This window comes from Neofelis nebulosa, chromosome X (assembly GCF_028018385.1).
Source record: "Neofelis nebulosa isolate mNeoNeb1 chromosome X, mNeoNeb1.pri, whole genome shotgun sequence".
NCBI classification, from domain to species: Eukaryota; Metazoa; Chordata; class Mammalia; order Carnivora; family Felidae; genus Neofelis; species Neofelis nebulosa.
In genome coordinates this window covers 72,461,704-72,480,733 of record NC_080800.1, presented here as the reverse complement: position 1 = coordinate 72,480,733, position 19,030 = coordinate 72,461,704, and the positions used below count along the sequence as shown (strand labels likewise).

The 19,030-nt window shown below is 35.6% G+C and overlaps 1 protein-coding gene across 4 annotated transcripts in view; it reads left to right on the top strand.

The window, feature by feature from the left end:
• CHM (CHM Rab escort protein) overlaps positions 1-19,030 on the top strand; it is a 240,702-nt gene that overhangs the window by 115,506 nt on the left and 106,166 nt on the right. For all 4 annotated transcript variants that reach the window (XM_058714187.1, XM_058714185.1, XM_058714186.1 and 1 more), the window contains one exon: positions 13,000-13,077. In XM_058714187.1, the coding sequence (XP_058570170.1) occupies positions 13,000-13,077 (78 nt within the window). The remainder of the gene's footprint in view (positions 1-12,999; positions 13,078-19,030) is intronic.

Here is a 19,030-nt window from a genome sequence, read left to right as displayed (position 1 = left end):
AAAATACTCATTTTTTTTGAAAAATTTTTTATGTTTATTTATTTTTAAGAGCAGAGAGACAGAGCATGAGCAGGGGAGGGGCAGAGAAAGGGGTAGACACAGAATCCGAAGCAGGCTCCAAGCTCTGAGCTATCAGCACAGAGCCCAACAAGGGGCTTGAACTCACGGAACATGAGATCATGACCTGAGCTGAAGTCAGACGCTTAACTGACTAAGCCACCCAGGCACCCCTGAAAATACTCATTCTTGAATCTACAGCCCTTAATAATGGTCCTATATGCATTGATCCATATTCTTCAGGTGCATTTAAAAATAGAAGTAATTAACCCTAAAATAAGCTTTTGAATAATAAACATTTATTGAATGAACAATCTTGATCTTAATTTTATGTTTTAACATATTATATTCTGAGATGTAGCACAGTGTAGTTGTTAAGAGTAGAGACCCTTACTCCAGACTTTCTGTTTGAATCCTGGTTCTTCCATTTACCTACTGGTTAAATACTGCCATATATCTACTGGTTACATTCTTTCGCTTTCCTCCTTTACAAAAAAAGAATAAAAATAGTATCTACCTCATAAGGTTGTTATGAGTTTAAGGAAATTATTATTTGCTAAGCTCTTAGAACAGATAAGCACAAATAAGCACAGCATGAGCCTTTGTTATATAAAGTAAAATCATTTCCAAACCATGCTAATTTCCTGTGCATATATGAATTCACATTCTTTGGTATAGTGGAGTGGTCCCAAATGCCTAATGAATTGACAACCAAACTTCTGACTAAAGTTCCCACCCTCTATGGTGTTTTCAATATCAGAACTTTACTGTCAACCTGTAGTTTTCTCACAGAGTTGGATGTATGAAGATTAGAGCTGCTATTGTCTGAAATCTAGTGCAGTACCTTATTCCCCTCCCTGGAATTTTCTCATTTCTCCCTTCTTTTGTGAGGTTAGATGTATTTTAACAAGCAAATACATATGAAAACCAACATTAGTTTTCATTGTACTCCTAAAGTAGAAATAAAAACCATTATGGAGTGTCTTTTTAGGATATGAATATTTTAATGTGTGAAAATAGGTTCGTAAGACCAGCAAGCTAAGGCACTGGATGGTACAGATAAATCCAGTATGAGTCAGAAGATCTTGGTTTTCTGTTTCTACATTTTAAATACTCTGGCCATATGAGACTGTTCTACTTATCTCCAATACAGTTTCTGTTTTATATTGGAAATCTAACAATGTTAAAACTTACATGAGAAAATAAATATTGCTTTATTTCTGAATAGTTGCTGGGGAGAAAATAATTTTCTTCAGAATGTAAACTTTGGAACTGGTATTTTTAAGGCCTCGGTAAACACACTGATGCTTATTTATGTTCAGTCAGTTGAACATTCAGACTGAATATTTCTGCCGTTAACATTCCTGTGGAGATCATCTTAGCTACAGAAATATACTAATAAAATTGCCTTAACCAATGCAGAAAGGTTTTTAAAATACCCTCTTATATGATCTGTAATTAGTGTGATTAAGAAAATTAGTCTGTCAACCTTGCAGGTTAAACTCGAACTTCTATGCATTTTGTTCCTCCTGAAAGATTTTTTTTAAAGATTTACTTATGTATTTATTTATTTATTTTTGAGAGAACCAGAGAGTGTGAGTGGGAGAGGGGCAGAAAGAGAGGGAGAGAGAGAATCCCAAGCAGGCTTGGTGCTGTCCGTGCAGAGCCTAACATGGTGCTCCATCCCATGAACCATGAGAACATGACCTGAGCCAAGATCAAGAGTTGGAAACTTACCCGACTGAGCCATCCAGGAGCCCCCTCCTGAAAGATGTTAAAGCTTGGGTAAAATCTCTCATGTTTTCTCTAGGGATACAAAGCTAAGTTTTGTAAACTTGTGTGAGTTGATTTCCTTAATGTCAGTTTGGATTATATAGTTATATGTTGCAGTGGTATGAGAAAAACACCCTCTTGTCTATGAGAAATAAAAGCAAGGTAGCAAAAAGGATACTGAAGACAGCAAAGCACAAAATTATAGTGAAAGGTAGTTGAGTAGCTGTGAGGTTCTCTGTGTTGCAGGATGCTGTCTTGTTTTTTTTGAAGAACAGAATATTTAGACAATCAGTAGTTCACAACCCTTTTCTTTGACAGCATACATGATGGATGCATTTGCATGTTTGACCCATTCCCAGGGATATTCCCAGCATTTGTAGAGGCTTTGCCATAGATTAGAGAGGCTGCAGGCTCTGTATAGGTCCCACTGTAACACTGCCTTTGTTTTTCTCACAGACTTAGGGAGCACTAAGAATACAGAATACAAAGGTTGAGAACCACTATGTTATTAAACTAAGCATGAAATTCATACTAGATCTGGAATTCACCTAAGAGTGATGACTTTTATCAGCCTTGTTAATGGAAGTTGGCTTATTATTTGTTTCCTTGTGATTTAAAGCAAAAGGAAACATTATTTTAGATGTCTTGTTTGGAAGATAACAATAGTATCTAAGATACATGAGCTTTAGCTCTATATGATTCTAGGTTTTTATCTATTTTTAGTTTCCTAAAGCTGATTGAAAAGATGTATTTTGAGCAATGCATATATTAATTAGCACAGGATTCTGTTTACTCTTGATATTTTCTTAACTAACTTGGTACTTTTTACTCTCTGGTTATAGGATGCAGCAAGTTGACCTTAATTTTTTTTCCCCCTGAAAGGAAATATTTTTTCTTGTTCTGCTTACCAAAATAATCCATGCTTCTGATAAGAAATTTAGGCAATGAGGAAGATATGAAGGACATAAAAATTAAATTGATGAGATGATTTTTACCAGAATTACTTTCCTTTTGGTTTGGTTTTAAAATGGCTTTTATAGGGACACATGGATGGCTCAGTTGGTTAAGCATCCTACCTCAGCTCAGGTCATGATCTCACAGTTTGTGAGTTAGTACAGAGCCCTCTTGGGAGTCTCTCTCCCTCTTCTCTCTCTACCCCTCTCTATTTGCATGTGTGTGTGCGCGCTCTCTCTCTGTCTCTTTCAAAATAAATAAATAAAGTTTAAAAAATTGCTTTCGTAAGCTTCTTTGTCTTTACTTTGACCATGATGTTACTTACATACATCCCAACCTTAATTTGTGTATATTGTCAGCACGCTTTCATGCTGGAAAACTAAATTCCTTCAGATTGCTCAATATGGTAAGAATCATTTTATAAACAAATTTGTTGTTTTCTAAGTTTGAAAATTTTAAAGCTTTCTTTTTCCCTATCATGGCTTCTAGTGTTGTAAGCATGTTTTTACTGTTTCAATATTTACATAGTTTATTGACAAATGAAGAAACTTGTCCTACAAATAACTTGGTAAAAACTTTAATTTCCCATGAGAAGAAGAGTAACAAGAGTTAATAAACTCTTTTTTTATTTTTATTTTTTAACATTTATTTATTTTTGAGACAGAGAGAGAGCATGAGCAGGGAAAGGTCAGAGAGAGAGGGAGACACAAAATCCAAAGCAGCCTCCAGGCTCTGAGATGTCAGCACAGAGCCCGAGGTGGGACTTGAACTCACGGACCGCGAGATCATGACCTGAGCCGAAGTTGGACACTCAACTGACCGAGCAACTGAGGTGCACCGTTAATAAACTCTTATATGTAACTCATTTATGAGGGAAAGTAAGTTATGGGAAAGGATTATATACATCATCTTTATGTTTTAAGTGTTATCACAAGGTTTCTGTGAGGACTGTGAGTACTGTAAGAGGTCAAGCCATCAAATTAAGGATTTTTTCCCCCCCAGATGTAGGAATAGTGTAGAGAACAGTTCAGTGTTTATAGGTTTATATTACTACTTTTTACAAAAGTAAAGAAAACTATTATGATTATTGAATTAGAAACTAGAAGTTTCACTGAAATCCACCTTTTCTACATTAGAGGGTTTAAAAACTGCATGAAAATACACAAAGTTTCTGAGACTTTGAGGACTTACACTGGTTCTGATCTCACATTTTCCTATGTACTAAATATGTTCCCTTTGAAACAGATTTCTTCCTTGGCCAAAGAGCCCCTAAACCTGTCAGCAAATATGTATTCTTGTTCACAATCACAAGGGGAACCTAGGAGAGTGTTCATTGTGTGTGTGTGTTGTTTTTTTTTTTTACTACGAATACATTTCCAACTTTTGTACGTTATGTGGCAACCATATGTATTTTATCTAAGCATACATGTACTCACACACATATATACTCAGGGCATGTTAGGTGTGGGTAGCAGTCACTGAGTTTTTGGCCAAAGACTTAAAACTAATACTGTTGTTTTACAAGAAATATTCAGGGAGCATTGGCTATAAACTTGGGCTTTCTGTTTTATCATATGCAAATTTATAATAAAAATTAGAATTTGTTAAAAAACATATGGAGAGCGTTACATATAAAATGTTCTTCTGTAGGTGCCAGACATTCATTGTTGAAAACAGAAATTCTCTGGTTGGGAGGAGTTGTTGAAGAGTGATGGACAGAGTAGAAAGATACCATTTCTTTTTAAATCTTTCAACCATGTGAAGTTGGTTTTGTGACTGCAGGAATAGTTCAATAAAAATATTCAATATATAAGCAATTCCACCCCCCCAAAAGAAAAATACTATGGTTATCTTCATAGATAAATCCATTTCATAAACATCCATTCTTTTTTTTAATTATTTTTATTTTTTATTTTTAAAGTTAGTTAACATATAGTGTAATATTAATTTCAGTAGAGAAAGAGTTAGAAAAAAGAAATTAACCAAAAGAAATGTCACGGGGAGCCTAAGTAGATTTACTATAGACTTCTTTGCTATATCTTAAAAGTTTGAACCTAGGGCTTTCTTTTGAATTTGAAAGATCTCTTTTTAAATAAATTTGCATGGAGTTCCTTGGTGGCTCTGTTGGTTAACCTTTGACTCTTGATTTCAGCTTAGGTCATGATCTGACAGTCATAAGATCAAGCCCTGTGTCAGGCTCAGCGTGGAGCACGGATCCCGCTTGGCATTTTCTCTCTCCTTCTCTCTCTGCCCCTCTCCCACTTGTGTGTGTGCCCTCTATCTTTCTCTCTCTCAAAATAACCTATAACTATAAATAAATTAATTTGCTTAAGTAGATATGTGACAGATTTAAAAAAAGAAACAAAACATGAAGCTGTTAGCCTGTGTGTTCAGACCAAAATGTTCAGTTTCATTAAGAGCTTAGTTTATAGTATATTTAAAGAATAGTCCAGAAACAGTGCTTTTCCATCAAAAGCTCCATTGATTGCAATAGGCTATATTGGAGAATCATTGAGTTGACATAGTGTTTCTGGTATACATCCATACAGGGGAGCCATTCTACATGTGAAGTATAGATACAGAGCCTAGGTTGTGACCCAAGCATATAAATTGACTTCCAGTATTTTTGAAAGGCTTTATTTTTTTTTAAGATTGAATGATGATTTTTTATTTTTTTAAAAAAATCCAGTATAATCAACTACAGTGTTATATTAGTTTCAAGTGTACAATATAGTGATTCACCAATTCTATACATTACTCAGTGCTTATCACACTACGTATACTGTTAATTCCCTTCACTCATTTCACCCACCCACTCCCAAAAGAAATAAAGAGAACTAAAGAGTGAAAATAAAAAGATTGAATGATGTATTCTATAATTTATACTAATTTATTTAGGGTCCCTGGTACAGTTATTAATGAAGATCTGTTTCTGTCATACAATACATAGTTTTATTGTGACTTTTCCTATAGAAGGTTAAATTTAAGGAGAGCTGGAAAAGCTGAAAAAAAATATATCATCTGCAGAATGTCACCAAGAACAGAGGAAACTAGATATATGGCTTAGATCTATAAAATAGAGGCAATTTCTGGGAGTGAGTTTTCTGAAGGCTATGTATTGCTTTTTGACAGTTTTTTTCTAAGATAAGCATGATGATTATGCCTTTCAGGAATGACAGCAATGCCTAAAGGGTGATCGATCTGTCCACAACTTTTTTCAAGAGTGTGAAATTTGCATCAAATGCCCCATTAAACTCAGATACTTGTGACATATAATTTCTTGAATTATCAGCAGTGCTGTGTCCTTCCAGGTCCATGTTAACTTTTTTAAGGTCAGAAACTAGTGCCCTCCTATCTAGATATTCCTACCCAGATTATTAAGTCATACAGGTAGTAAGTAGGGGAATCAACATAGGCACCTAGGCAATCTCAGTCTATAGATTATCACATTAATTTCACAACCATCTTCAAGAGATAATCTCTATATAATTTGTACATCATGACCGAGATTATACACTTAACTTCTATTGACCATATAGTTTCGGTGATCGCTGCTTGCCAAACAAGTTCCTTTGGGTTCTATCACCATGACCAATATCAGGTAGGGCTTGCCAATTTGAACATACCGGATCACTGTCATTGAGGCCATGTTGTAATGGACCACTCATTTGAGATTTTTTTTTTTTAATTTTTGTTTTTGATGGTCTTGCTGAATAGTCTAAAACTTCATAGGTAATGAATCCTAAGAACTTATACCAAGGAATGAGGTGTGGCTTGGGAGTGTTATGAACATAACTGTTTCCTGAGGCTACAGGAGTCATTACCTATTGTTTAGCTCTTTCTCTTAAGAAAGCACTTAGTTCTGGGCCAATAGGAAGTCTGTGCTGAGTTGGATGACAACCACTTGAGTTGCAGAGGGGATCTTGAGTAGGGGAATAGAAATGAAGCTGTCCAATTTCACATTCCCAGGAGACAGACCAACTGCAGCAACAATAATACTTCCCTTCCCCCTACTTCCTGGTAGAGGAAAGATACCAAAATCCAAGAAGGGGAAAAAAAAGGGATTGTAGTATAAGTAAACACATGACTAAGAAATATAAATATGTAACCAGTAAACATGATGTAATATAAATATGCAATATAAGTTTGTAACCCATAAACATGCTATATGCTGCGTAATATATCTTACAACTATGCTTGTGTATTTAAGTATATAAAAATAAACATACATACAAGAAGGCTTCCCCACATACATCTTTCTGGCCAGCAGACACTGGATAAACATGATAGAAAACTCAATGTTGTTTTAAATATAGTACTCTGATAAATGTATATGTCTCAGTATAGTTACAAGTAAATAAAACAGTTGAACTTTATATACATAGATGCAATCACTGAAGCTCAATTGTCTTAATTACTACTAAATGAACTTCTGCTTTTCCAGTACAACTTAATCTGGGTTGTCACTAAAGTACAGTGATAATGATCACTGGTCACTTGGAATTCTCTTTTAACAGACCTTTAATAGCATTTGGTAAAGTATTTCAAAGGTATTTTTGTAGTGATTTTTTATAAAAACTACAAATACTTAGTATATTTGTAGTTTTTTTGTTTTGTTTTTCTTTTTGTTTTTTTTTAGGCAAATCCCATAAAATGTATACTTGGATGCCTCTGGGCCCCATAGTACCCTAAGGTAGGTGTACAGAGCTACCTTGCTAGGCATTATGTTAGACCCCAGGATGGGTAGTATGAATTACACCAAAGCTGGAGCATAACTGGCATCTCAGTAGTATTCACTGTTGTTGGTGGCTTAATTGTCCATCATTAAAGCTGTGTTAACTCTTAGGTCACTAGGCTGCCATTTAATGCACTGGAAAAAAACATGTCTTGTGGAACCTTATTACCTCCAAATAATTCATGGTAAAGTGTTTGCCTTTTTCTATTTGCAAATCTCTAGTTTGCCAATATACTTTATAAATTACCTCTTAAAACATGGATTTCAAAGTATTCATAATTTGCTCTAAATATTCTAAAGGTGAGTATTTCCATGGTTATTCCTACTGAGAACTTATGTTCTATGCAAAATGAAGCACACATAATCCATTTAATATGTACAGATAGAGAATAAACATGTACTTGTGAGTTAAAATGTGTAGAAATTGAGAAATTGTTATTCTTTGTAATAATCTTTGCAATTTGTGAAGAATTAGAGAGTAACTTTGACCATCTGACTCCATGTTGCTTTCTTTCATAATGCCCAAAAAAAAAAAAAAAAAAAAAAAAAGATGATACAGTGAGGCAGTTTGCATGATCCTTAACAGGAAAGCCACTGGAACCATACTGCCTGAGTTTTCATTCAGCAATACCATTTACTAAATGACCTTGAGCAAGTCACTTAACCTCTCTTTGCCTCAGTTTCCAAGTCTGTAAAACTCTGCCTATAGGATGCAATGTGTTAATACATGTTAAAGCTTTGGCATGTAGTGAGTACTCAATGCTGTGACGATTACTTGTATTGTTGTCATTGGCTTTTTGCCCCAAAGACCTGTGTGTAGCCAATTGTTATTTCCTAACTTCAATGTAAATGTCTGTTTGAGTGTGTGTTCTTTGTTTTGTTTTGTTTTTTTGTTTAAGTAGGCTCCATACCTAGTATGGAGCTTGATCTCCTGACCCTGAGATCAAGAATTGAATGCTCCACCAACTGAGCCACCCAAGTGCTCCTGTAATTTGAGGTTTAAATGCAGCTCTCAAAATACTGCTTGGTATTGTGCCTCTCATGCATGTTTTTTCTGAGACTGATTGCCACCAGTATTTCCTCAGTGACTCATTGCCAGCAAATAGCCCTCAGCCAAAATTTGTTTTCTTCAATTTTCTCATTTTCCCCTGCATTTTTTTCAAACTAACCAAATACAAGGTTGCTCATTGGTGAGTCACAGACCAGATAAGTTGTCATACAAAGGGAGGAGCAAATAAGATCATGGGGAAACTTCCAAAGCCCTGAGGACTCCTGGAGCAAATGTGAATGGTTTCCTTTTATTTATGGTTAGGATGAATATTAGAATATTCTCAGGTCATGATCTCTCATGTGAGTTTGAGTCCTTCCTCAGGCTCTGTGCTAACAGCTCAAAGCCTGGAGCCTGCTTCAGATTCTGTGTCTCCCTGAGCGCGTTCTCTCTCTCTCTCTCTCTCTCTCTCTCTCTCTCTCTCTCTCTCCCTCCCTCCCTCCCTCCCTCCCTCTCTCCCTCTCTCCCTCTCTCCCTCTCACAAAAATAAATAAACATTATTTTTTTTAAAAAAAAAGGTTGCATATTTAGAGAAGACTTGTCATCCTCTGTAGAGGCAGACATATGTCGCAAATGGGCCTTAAAGAAACATGCCTATACATACATGGTATGGAATGGAAATGAGGCTTATGCTTCTACTTGGGCAGAGACTTTAGTATTATAAAGAGGTAAAGGTAGTTAGTTGTCAGTCATTCTAGAGGTCACTCCATAGTCCATCTGTGCAAGTGTAAGTCAGGGGTTGCACTCAAACTGATTTGGGCTGGCTAGAGGTGTTCTCAGGGCAGTTGCTATGGCTTGAGGGGTAGTTTTGGTTTCCCTTTGCTTGAGTTAAGACATAAGATGGAAAGAATAGCTTAAGGAAAAATGTGGGACAAAGGTCAGTGAGTGCAAGCATGTGGGCAGTAAAGGTTAGGTCTTGAGGTCTAGTTGGTGACAAAGCCACTGGTTTTTGTCACTTGGACATAAAGGTATGTGAGGAAAACACAGATGTGAGAGAAAACAAATGCCATCATTGTGAACCACACATATTTTTCCCTAACAGGCATGACTGGAATGGAAAACCAATGAGAAGCAGCATGAATATATATATATATATATATATATATATATATATATATATATACACACACACACATATATATGTACACATATATACATATATATGTGTATATGTGTATATATATATTTATATGTGTGTATATATATATATATACACACAAGTATACACTTTTTGCAGTTGCATAAATTTATGGTAGATATCGAGTAATTCTTTCCAAGAGCACAAAATATTTCCTATGTTCTTGTTTAAAACTAAGAGGAAATTGGTTGGATTCTGTGTCTGATTATTGGACTTCTTCCTTTGTAATATTCACCATCATCTACACAAACCAATTCTTAACATTCTTTTACATTCTTGTGTTCCTTCTATATATGTCCACTATTAATTAAATCATGTTGAAAACCAGGCAATTTGTTGATTGCTTACTAAAATAAAGTTATAGCTGCCTCTATTTCATTTTATATTTAACTATATTTTTCAGAGGCCTCTTTCTTTTACCCTAAAACTTAATCGAAATTAATTTTCAAACAAAGGGATACTTGATAATATATACTAAAGTAGAAATGTATTTCATAGTATAATATATAATGAAAGCAGGTCTTTGTAAAAAATTACACTTAATTTTAGTTAAGAGGATTTCTCATGCTTTTGATAATGCCATAATAGTCTGTGACATAATATTTTGAATCTTTAAAAAATTTTTAAATTTAGTTTTTGAGAGAGAGAATGAGCAGTGGAGGGGACAGAGAGAGAGGGAGAGAGAAAATCACAAACAGGCTCTGCACTGACAGTGCAGAGCCCAATGCAGGGCTTGAATTCACGAACGGTGATAATCATGACTTGAGCCAAAATCAGGAGTCGGTTGCTTAACCGACTGAGCCACGCAGATGCCCCTAATATTTTGATTTTTTAACATTATACAACTTCTTACTGATTCTGAACTCTATCCCCTGCTTTTCTTGGAATGTGGGAAGATATTTAAAAATTGTTTTTCCCTGAGGGGGGTAATTGATGTGTGTGTGTGTGTGTGTGTGTGTGTAAAAACATGGACCAGTATGACTGAAATGAAAAACTATGGGTCAGTTGGTAACAACTCAACTGTAGCTGCTTATCAGGAACTTGGAAACTCTGATGCTGCTACATACATAACAAAAAGATATCCCCAGGCAAATGAGAATGCTGATTGTGTAGTTTTTAACTTGATTTTCCATTTTGGGACCTTAACCTAATTTAGCCTATTTATTTTTAGTGTGCCAGTAATAATGTCATGTGCATGTGGCCTTTTTTAGTATCAGCAGGAAATTAATGGTGAAGGTTGGGCTGATTATCTCAATCACGTCAATATCACTGTATCACTATTCCCCTACCAACAACAGGAGGTAGAATACCACCTGGGAAATATAGCTAAACAGTCTAATAGATTATTTTTTTCTAACCCACTGTAGGATCTGTTGAGTACAGTGTCTCAAATAGTACCAGGTATACCTGAACAATTAATAAATATCATTCTATAATTTGGTATGTGACTGGTGAACAAGATTAGCAAGAAAGGAGAATATCTAGCAGCAAGTGTCCTGGGTAAAATTTGCACTCTAAAGGGTTTTTAAGCACATGAAATTCTTCTTGCTTGCTCTAATGTGCCTTTTCTTGTGTTCTAAATTTCTCAATGGAAAAAAATTTCTATCTTGTCTTACAACAGAATGGTTACCTGACCTATCCTAACTAGCTTGGTCATGTTCACTAAAATGAATTGAATTTAGAAAGATAATAGAAGTATTATGCCATATAGTGAATGCCACTTATCTCTATCATTCATTTATATTTTTCATTATAATCTGATTATGAAATATTTCAAGAACACTTCAGAAAGTACAGAGAATAACCATAAAGATCACCCATATCACCATTCACAGTTTTGTAAGATCTTAACATTTTGTCATATTTGCTCTCAATATATTTTTTTAAGAAACTTGAACATTTGAAACTTCTGGGGTAACTTTTACTCCCTCTCTTCCCAGAGATAACTACTATCTTGAATTTGGTGTTTGTAATTCCCTTGAATGTATCTGCACTTTTAGTACATATATATGTATCCATAAATTATATATAGTAGTATTTTGCAGATGAAGTTTTGAAACATGTTATAAATGATATCACTCTGGACGTATTCTTCCCCAACTTGCTATTATCACTCAATTTTTATGTTTTTGCCATTTATCTATGTTCATAGATAAGGATGGAGTTCATTTAATCTGCTTATAGTATCCCATTGTACAATGTGAAAGGTTAAGGCAACTGTGCAGTTAGAGGGTGCAGTCCCCATAAGACTGCCCATATTTCAGCTACCCCAAACCATTTGTTGAGTCAGTTAATTCTCACTAAGGGTAAGGTATTTTTCTTTATCTGTTGTATAATACTAGATTATAAACTCAACAAAAGGGGACTCTATCTGTGGCAATTTCATGTGGCCTCGTATCACTCCAGAAAGTTATAGCAATTGCTTCCACCAGGTCTCTAGAGGTACTAGTGATTCAGAGCCACTTTTCGTGGTATTTTATTAAGGGTTTCTTGGATCATGTGGTACAATTTCAAACCCCCCACCTGTGTGAGGACAGACCTTTGGTTATAAATACAGAGGTATAATTTTCCTCTACCCAAGGCTTTAGATAAAACAGGTTTTGTGTTCTCCCTCTTACAGTAAGTGGATTTTCCCCCCATCACCTTTTCACTGAAATGTAGTCCTTTAAGGAGGAGGAAGACATTATGAGAGAATATCTCATTTTCTACTCCCTGCCTTATTTGGATCCTAAGGCCTCTCCTGTCCCTACATGGACATCAGGATCCAAGCCCTTAGATTCATGAGATCAGCAAACTCCTTAGAACTTCTGCAACATTAACTCATGTGCTTACTGCTCTAGTTTTCATTTTCCAATATAGTTTTTGCTTATGTTTATGGTAAGCAAAATCTCCAGGGGTCTCCCACAGTCTTCCCTGCTTGTTTCCTTCTTAACACTTCTCTGTGGTCACTTCTGTTGGGGGTCTCATACATTACCCCTTGATGCTATTTGTAGCCTTTATATCTTAGGAAGTTAGTAGGTGGCATGAGGGAATAGCTTCGCTTCGCTTAGGGACGCTTTTGGCTTGGTCATACTCTAGGCTTGCACATTGTGTTATTAACAGTAGTACCTCTCGCTGCATCAAAATTACTAATCTTCTGAGGGATTCTTAATTCCATGGCAGAGAAAATAAAAAGTTATCAAAATCCTTTTTCTGTAAGATCAGGTTTTAAATGTAAGATATTTCAAAGAAAATAATGCTACCTTAATGTTCAATTCAAGAATCCTGATTCACACTTTCCTATTCTATTCCCAGGATGTGTGCTGTGTTTGGTGGAATCTATTGTCTTCGCCATTCAGTCCAGTGCCTTGTTGTGGACAAAGAATCCAGAAAGTAAGGATGATATAAGTTACATTCCTATAGCCACCCCAAGCACAGGTGAAAACTGCTAAAGTCAATTTAAAAAAAAAAAACAAAAAACACATGATTCTTCAAAGATCGTCCTTGGCATTAATAACATATCAACCTTGATTAAAAGTAATTTGTGTTTAGACCCTCGAGAACAAAGAAAGTTCAGAATATAGAGAAACTAAATTAATTTCCCTGCAATGTAACTACAGCTCCTGATCATCCAAGCTTGGAAGACAAATCATTTCAGCCTCCTGGGGTGGGTGGTGAGTGATGTTAGTTTTCCTTGTGGCCTTACCTCCTCTAATTGATTTTTATCAGATGACAACAAAGCCCTCTGCTATTGCATTTTTAAAAATGGAGCTCACCTAAAGACTCATCAAATTAATCTCTGCTGATAATGCATGTCACTCCCAAGAGAAGACACTTTAATGATTTTTTTTAGGTAGATTGTTGTCATTAAACTATGCTGACCTGTTACCTGAGGATAAATTCTTTTATAATCATTTTAGACCTGCACACTGGCTTAGGATTGAAATAAGAATTTATGTGCTTTTAAAAAATGCTGAGAATGTATATTTATCTCTATGTTTTTATATTTCAATTATATTTTTCTAGGATTTATTATTTAGTTACTAAGATACACTCTTGTCTGAATTACACTAAGTAGTAGTCTTTGATTTCTAGGTTTTACATTAAAACGGGATGAAGTTTTAGGAGCTGTTTAAATTGCTATGTATTTTTATTTCTAGTTACGTGTTAAGCATCTACAAACCTATATCTCTTGTATGACTTTTTTAGGGGTATATAAAGAAATAGTATTGTTCAGGCCATAAATACTTTAATATTTTCATCAGGAAGCTTAAAACTATAAAATTTAAGCTGTTTAATTTTATAGTAATTTTGTATAGTCTAAGTTGCATAATTTCTTATAGACTAGTTATAACACCAGTGTATTTTGAGATATGGTAGAGAGAAATTCAAGTCTAAAACATGTAATATTTAAGCAGTGACTTTGCTTTAGAAAGTAATTCTCTAGTGTAAGATATAGGCACACAGCTTAAAGCCTTGTAAAGTACTTTTAGCACCTTAATGCAAAGGTACTACATAAATGAAAAATGATAATCTGTCCTGAAAAATCTATCTTTGAAGACCCAGGATATTCATATTCTGGGTCATGAATTACTTTGTGGAGGATGATGAAGGAATTTTTAATCCTCTTAAGAGTCATTTTTCCTTATACATTCATATTGAAGCATGAATGTGTTCCCATCATGGAAAGCCTGATAATGAATTGTTTATATCGTACTTATTTACTCAGATCCTGTTAGCTTTTTGGGGCCCCTTCCAGGTGTACTTGTTGCTCTTAGTGACATGAAAAATTTACATAGCTCATATTATTTGTTTCTTTTTAATGGATACCTTAGTAAAATAATAGCATTAATTTACCTTAACATTGACTTAGTTTTTATTACAGACTTTGAACAGAGGAAATTTTCTTTATGATCTGCTACAGATTTCAGTTGCAACAGAGAGCTGAGGGCTAAGGGTCTAAAGACCAAACTTCGGTAATTTTCAAATTTTAATGTGCCTGAGAATCACCAGGTGAACATGTTTTGGTTTTGTTTATTTAAAGGAGATTTCTGTGCCTCACCCTCACAGAGTGAAATTGGATACTGTGCTTAGAATGGAGTCATGGAATTTGCAGTTTTGAGGAACACCCCAAAAGAATCTAATATAGTTGCTCCTTAGATGACACTAAGAAACACTGATCTGTAAATGTAAAGTTCAGGAGTTAGCCAGTGTTCCAAGGTAGACTGAGGGCTCTAGATCTTAATTCATTCTAAGCCCCTATCAAGGTGAACCTTCCAGATCTACTGGAGTCAATATAAATTTTATTGTTTTCTGTTTTATGTTATTTTCATTAAGCTATAAATGTTTTTATTTCCCCCAAGGTTTCATTTAAATTCCAGATAGTTAACATAAAGTGCAATATTAGTGTCAGGTGTAGAATTTAGTGATTCATCACTAACCATGCAGCACCCAGTGTACCAAATGCCCTCCGAATGCCCATCACCTGTTTAAATCCTCCAACCTCCCTTCTAGTAACCATATCCTTGAGTCTGTTTCTTGGTTTGCCTGTCTCTTTTATTTCCCTGCCATGTTCATATGTTGTTTCTTAAATTCCACCTATGAGTGAAATCAAATGGTGTTTGTCTTTATCTGACTGAGCTACATACATGTCATTGAAAACAGCAAGATTTTGTTCTTTTTTATGGCTGAGTAGTATTCCATTGTGTGCGTGTGCATGTGTGTATATACACATATTCTTTATCTGTTCTTTATCCATTCATCAGTTGATGGACATTTGGGCTCTTTCCATAATTTGGCTATTGTTGGTAATGCTGCTATAAACATTGGGGTGCATGTGTCACTTCAAATCAGTATTTTTTATTCTTTGGATAAATACCTAGTAGTACAATTGCTGGATCATAAGGTAGTTCTGTTTGTAACTTTTTTAAAAACCTCCATACTGTTTTCCAGAGTGGCTGCACCAGTTTGCATTCCCACCAACAGTGCAAGAAGGTTCCCCTTTCTCCACATCCTCACCAACACTTCTTGTTTCCTCTGTTGTTAATTTTAGTCATTCTGATTGGTGTGAGGTGATATCTCCTTGTAGTTTTAATTTCTATTTCCCTGATGATGTGTGATGTTGAGCATCTTTTCATGTGCCTGTTGGCCATCTGTGTGTCTTCTTTGGAAAAATGTCTATTCATGTCTTTTGCCCATTTTTTACCTGGGTTATTTGGTTTTTTTTTAAAGATTGTCTAATTTGTGGGCCACCTGGGTGGCTCAGTTGGTTAAGCGGCTGATTCTGGATTTTGGTTCAAGTCATGAACTCATGGTTTGTGAGTTTGAGCCCCATATCGATCTCTGTGCTGACAGTGTGGAGCCTGCTTGGGATTCTCTCTCTTCGTCCCTCTCTGCCCTTCCCCTGCTATTTCTCTCTCTCGCTCTCTCAAAATAAATAAATACACTTAAAAAAAAGATTGCCTAATTTGTTGGCACACAGTTTTTCATAACACTCTCTTATAATTCTTTGTATTTTTGTCATGTCAGTTGTTATTTCTCCTCATTTGTGACTTTCTTTATAGGGTGTTTTCTCCTTTCTTTTTGATAAGTCTGGCTAGAGGTTTATCAATTTTGTTAATTTTTTCAAAGAAGCAGCTCCTGGGTTCATTGATCTGTTCTAATGCTTTTTTGTTTGTTTGTTTTGTTTTGTTTTTGTTTTTAGTTTCTATATCATTTATTTCTGCTCTATTCTTTTTTATTTCTCTTTTGCTGACTTTATGCTTTGTTGTTCTTGTAGCTCCTTTAGGTGTAAGGTTAGGTTGTTTATTTGAGATTTTTCTTGCTTCTTGCAGTAGGCCTGTATTGTAATATATTTCCCTCTTGTGACCACTTTTGCCGCATCGTAAAGGTTTGGACTGTCATGTTTTTATTTTAATTTGTTTCATCAATTTCTTCCTTGATTTCCTGGTTGACCCATTCATTGTTTAGCTGTGTGTGTTTAGTCTCCTCCATGTATTTGTGTGTTTTTTGTTTTTTTTTTTCGTGGTTGACTACAATTTTGTAGTGTTGTGATCTGAAAATATGTATGGTATGATCTTGATACTTTGGGGTTTGTTGAGGCCTGATTTGTAACCTAGTATGTGATCTGTTCTGGAGAGTGTCCCTTGTGCACTTGAAAAGAATGTGTATTCTGCTGCTTTAGGATGAAATTATTTGAATATATCTGTTAAGTCCATCTGGTCCAGTGTGTCATTCAAAGCCACTGTTTCTTTGTTGATGTTCTGCTGAGGTGATCTGTCCATTGATATAAGTGGGGTGTTAAAGTCCCCTACTATTATTGTATTATTATCAATGAGTTGCTTTATATTGTTTTATATATTTGGGTGTCCCAAGTTGGGAGCATAAATATTTAAAATTGGTAGATCTTTTTCTTAGATTGTCCCTTTTTTATGATATAGTGCCCTTCATCTCTTTTTATAGTCTTTGGTTTAAATCTATTTTGTCTGATACAAGTATTGCTACTTTGGCTTTCATTTGACTTCCTTTTGCATGGCAAATATTTCTGCATCCCCTCACTCTCAATATCCAGGTAACTTTAGATATAATATAAATTTCTTGTAGGAAGCATGTAGATGAGTCTTGGTTTTTTTTATCCATTCTGACACTCTTTATCTTCAGATTGGAGCATTTAGTCCATTTACATTGAGAGTAATTATTTAGAGATATCTATTAAGTGCCATTTTATTACTTGTTTTATCATTGTTTCTCAAGATTTTCTCTGTTCCTTTTTAGTCTTTGTTACTTTTGGTTTGTCCTTCCCACTCAAAGAGTCTCCTTTAATATTTTTGACAGGCTGGTGTTCTGGTCACGAACTCCTTTAGTTTTTGTTTGTCTGGGAAACTATCTCTCCTTCTATTGTGAATGATAGCATTGCTGGATAGAGTATTCTTCGCTGCAGTTTTCCCCATTCTGCATTTTGAATGTATCATTTCACTCCCTTCTAGTTTGCCAAATCTCTGTAGAGAGATATACAGCTAGCCTTATGGGTCTTCCTTGGAAAGTTGGGGACTTCTTTTTTCTTGCTGCTTTGATGAGTTTTTTTCTTTCTAGCTATGTTTTACAAATTTAATTACAATATGCCTTGGTGTTTGTCTACTTTTGTTGATTTTGATAGGAGTTCTTTGTGCCTCCTGGATCTGGATGTCTCTTTCCTTCTCCAGATTAAGGAAGTTTTCAGCCATTATTTCTGCCAATAAATTTTCTACTCCACTTTCTCATTTTATTCCAGGACTCCTATGATCTGGATGTTATTTGATAGAGTCACAGAGGTCCCTAAATCTGTTCTTGTGATCCATAATCCTTTTGTCTCTCTTTTGTTCAGCTTCACTGTTTTCCATTATTCTGTCTTCTATATTACTTATTTCTTCCTCTGCTTCTTTTAACATTGTTGTCATTACATTCAGTCTGTTTAGAATCTATCTTAGTACTGCGTTTTTCATTTCTGATTGTTTTTTAACTCTTTTATTTCTGTGGTAAGGATCTCCCTGAAATCTTCCATTCTTTCGTCAAGCCCAGTCAGCATCCTTATGATTGTTGCTTTAAATTCTTTATTCAGGTATATTAGTTTTTCTATTTTGCATAGATCTCTGGCCATGACCTTTTATTGTTTCCTTTGGGATGGATTTTTCCATCTTGGCATTTTGTCCAAGTCTCTGTTTTCTTCTCTGTGTTAGGAAAGCCTGTTATGTTTCCTTCTTCTGAGAGCAGTGGCTTTATGAAGAAGAGGTCATATAGTGTCCAATACATGGCGCTTCAGGAGTGTATCTGGTGTATGCTGGGTGCACTCTGCTGCTGTGTTTTGGCTGCTCTGTCCTTCAGGCCAGTGGTCCACAGAGGCTCTGCTTACCTGCAGTGGCCAGCTTGTGGTGAGTTTTAAGTAGATATGCTGTGGTCTGCTTGTTAAATGAGACCTGTTGCTGCTTCTACTATAAACTGACACCTTATAGAATTCTCTGTTCAGGAAATGTGGTATTTGCAAGGGTTCCTGTGAGTCTTCTGGGTAAGGGGCCTGCTGTGCTAGGACTTAGGCACACTTGCCAAAAAAGCTGTAGCAGCAGTGAGCAGCGAGCAGCGGGGTAGCACTTGGTGTAAGAAGGTTAGGCAGCCACTTTTGGAGCTGTGCTTTTTATTGAAACTTATTTATACTGAGGGGCAGGTGAAGGAAATGGTACCAGCCAGCTCCTTTGTCCTCAGACAAGGGTCTCAGTGCTTGCTGCTCTCAGGGAAGCACTCCCAGAAGATCAAATAATCTCTGTTCATATGTCCCAGGCATTTTTCAGATCATCATTTTCTTTTTTTTTTTAAT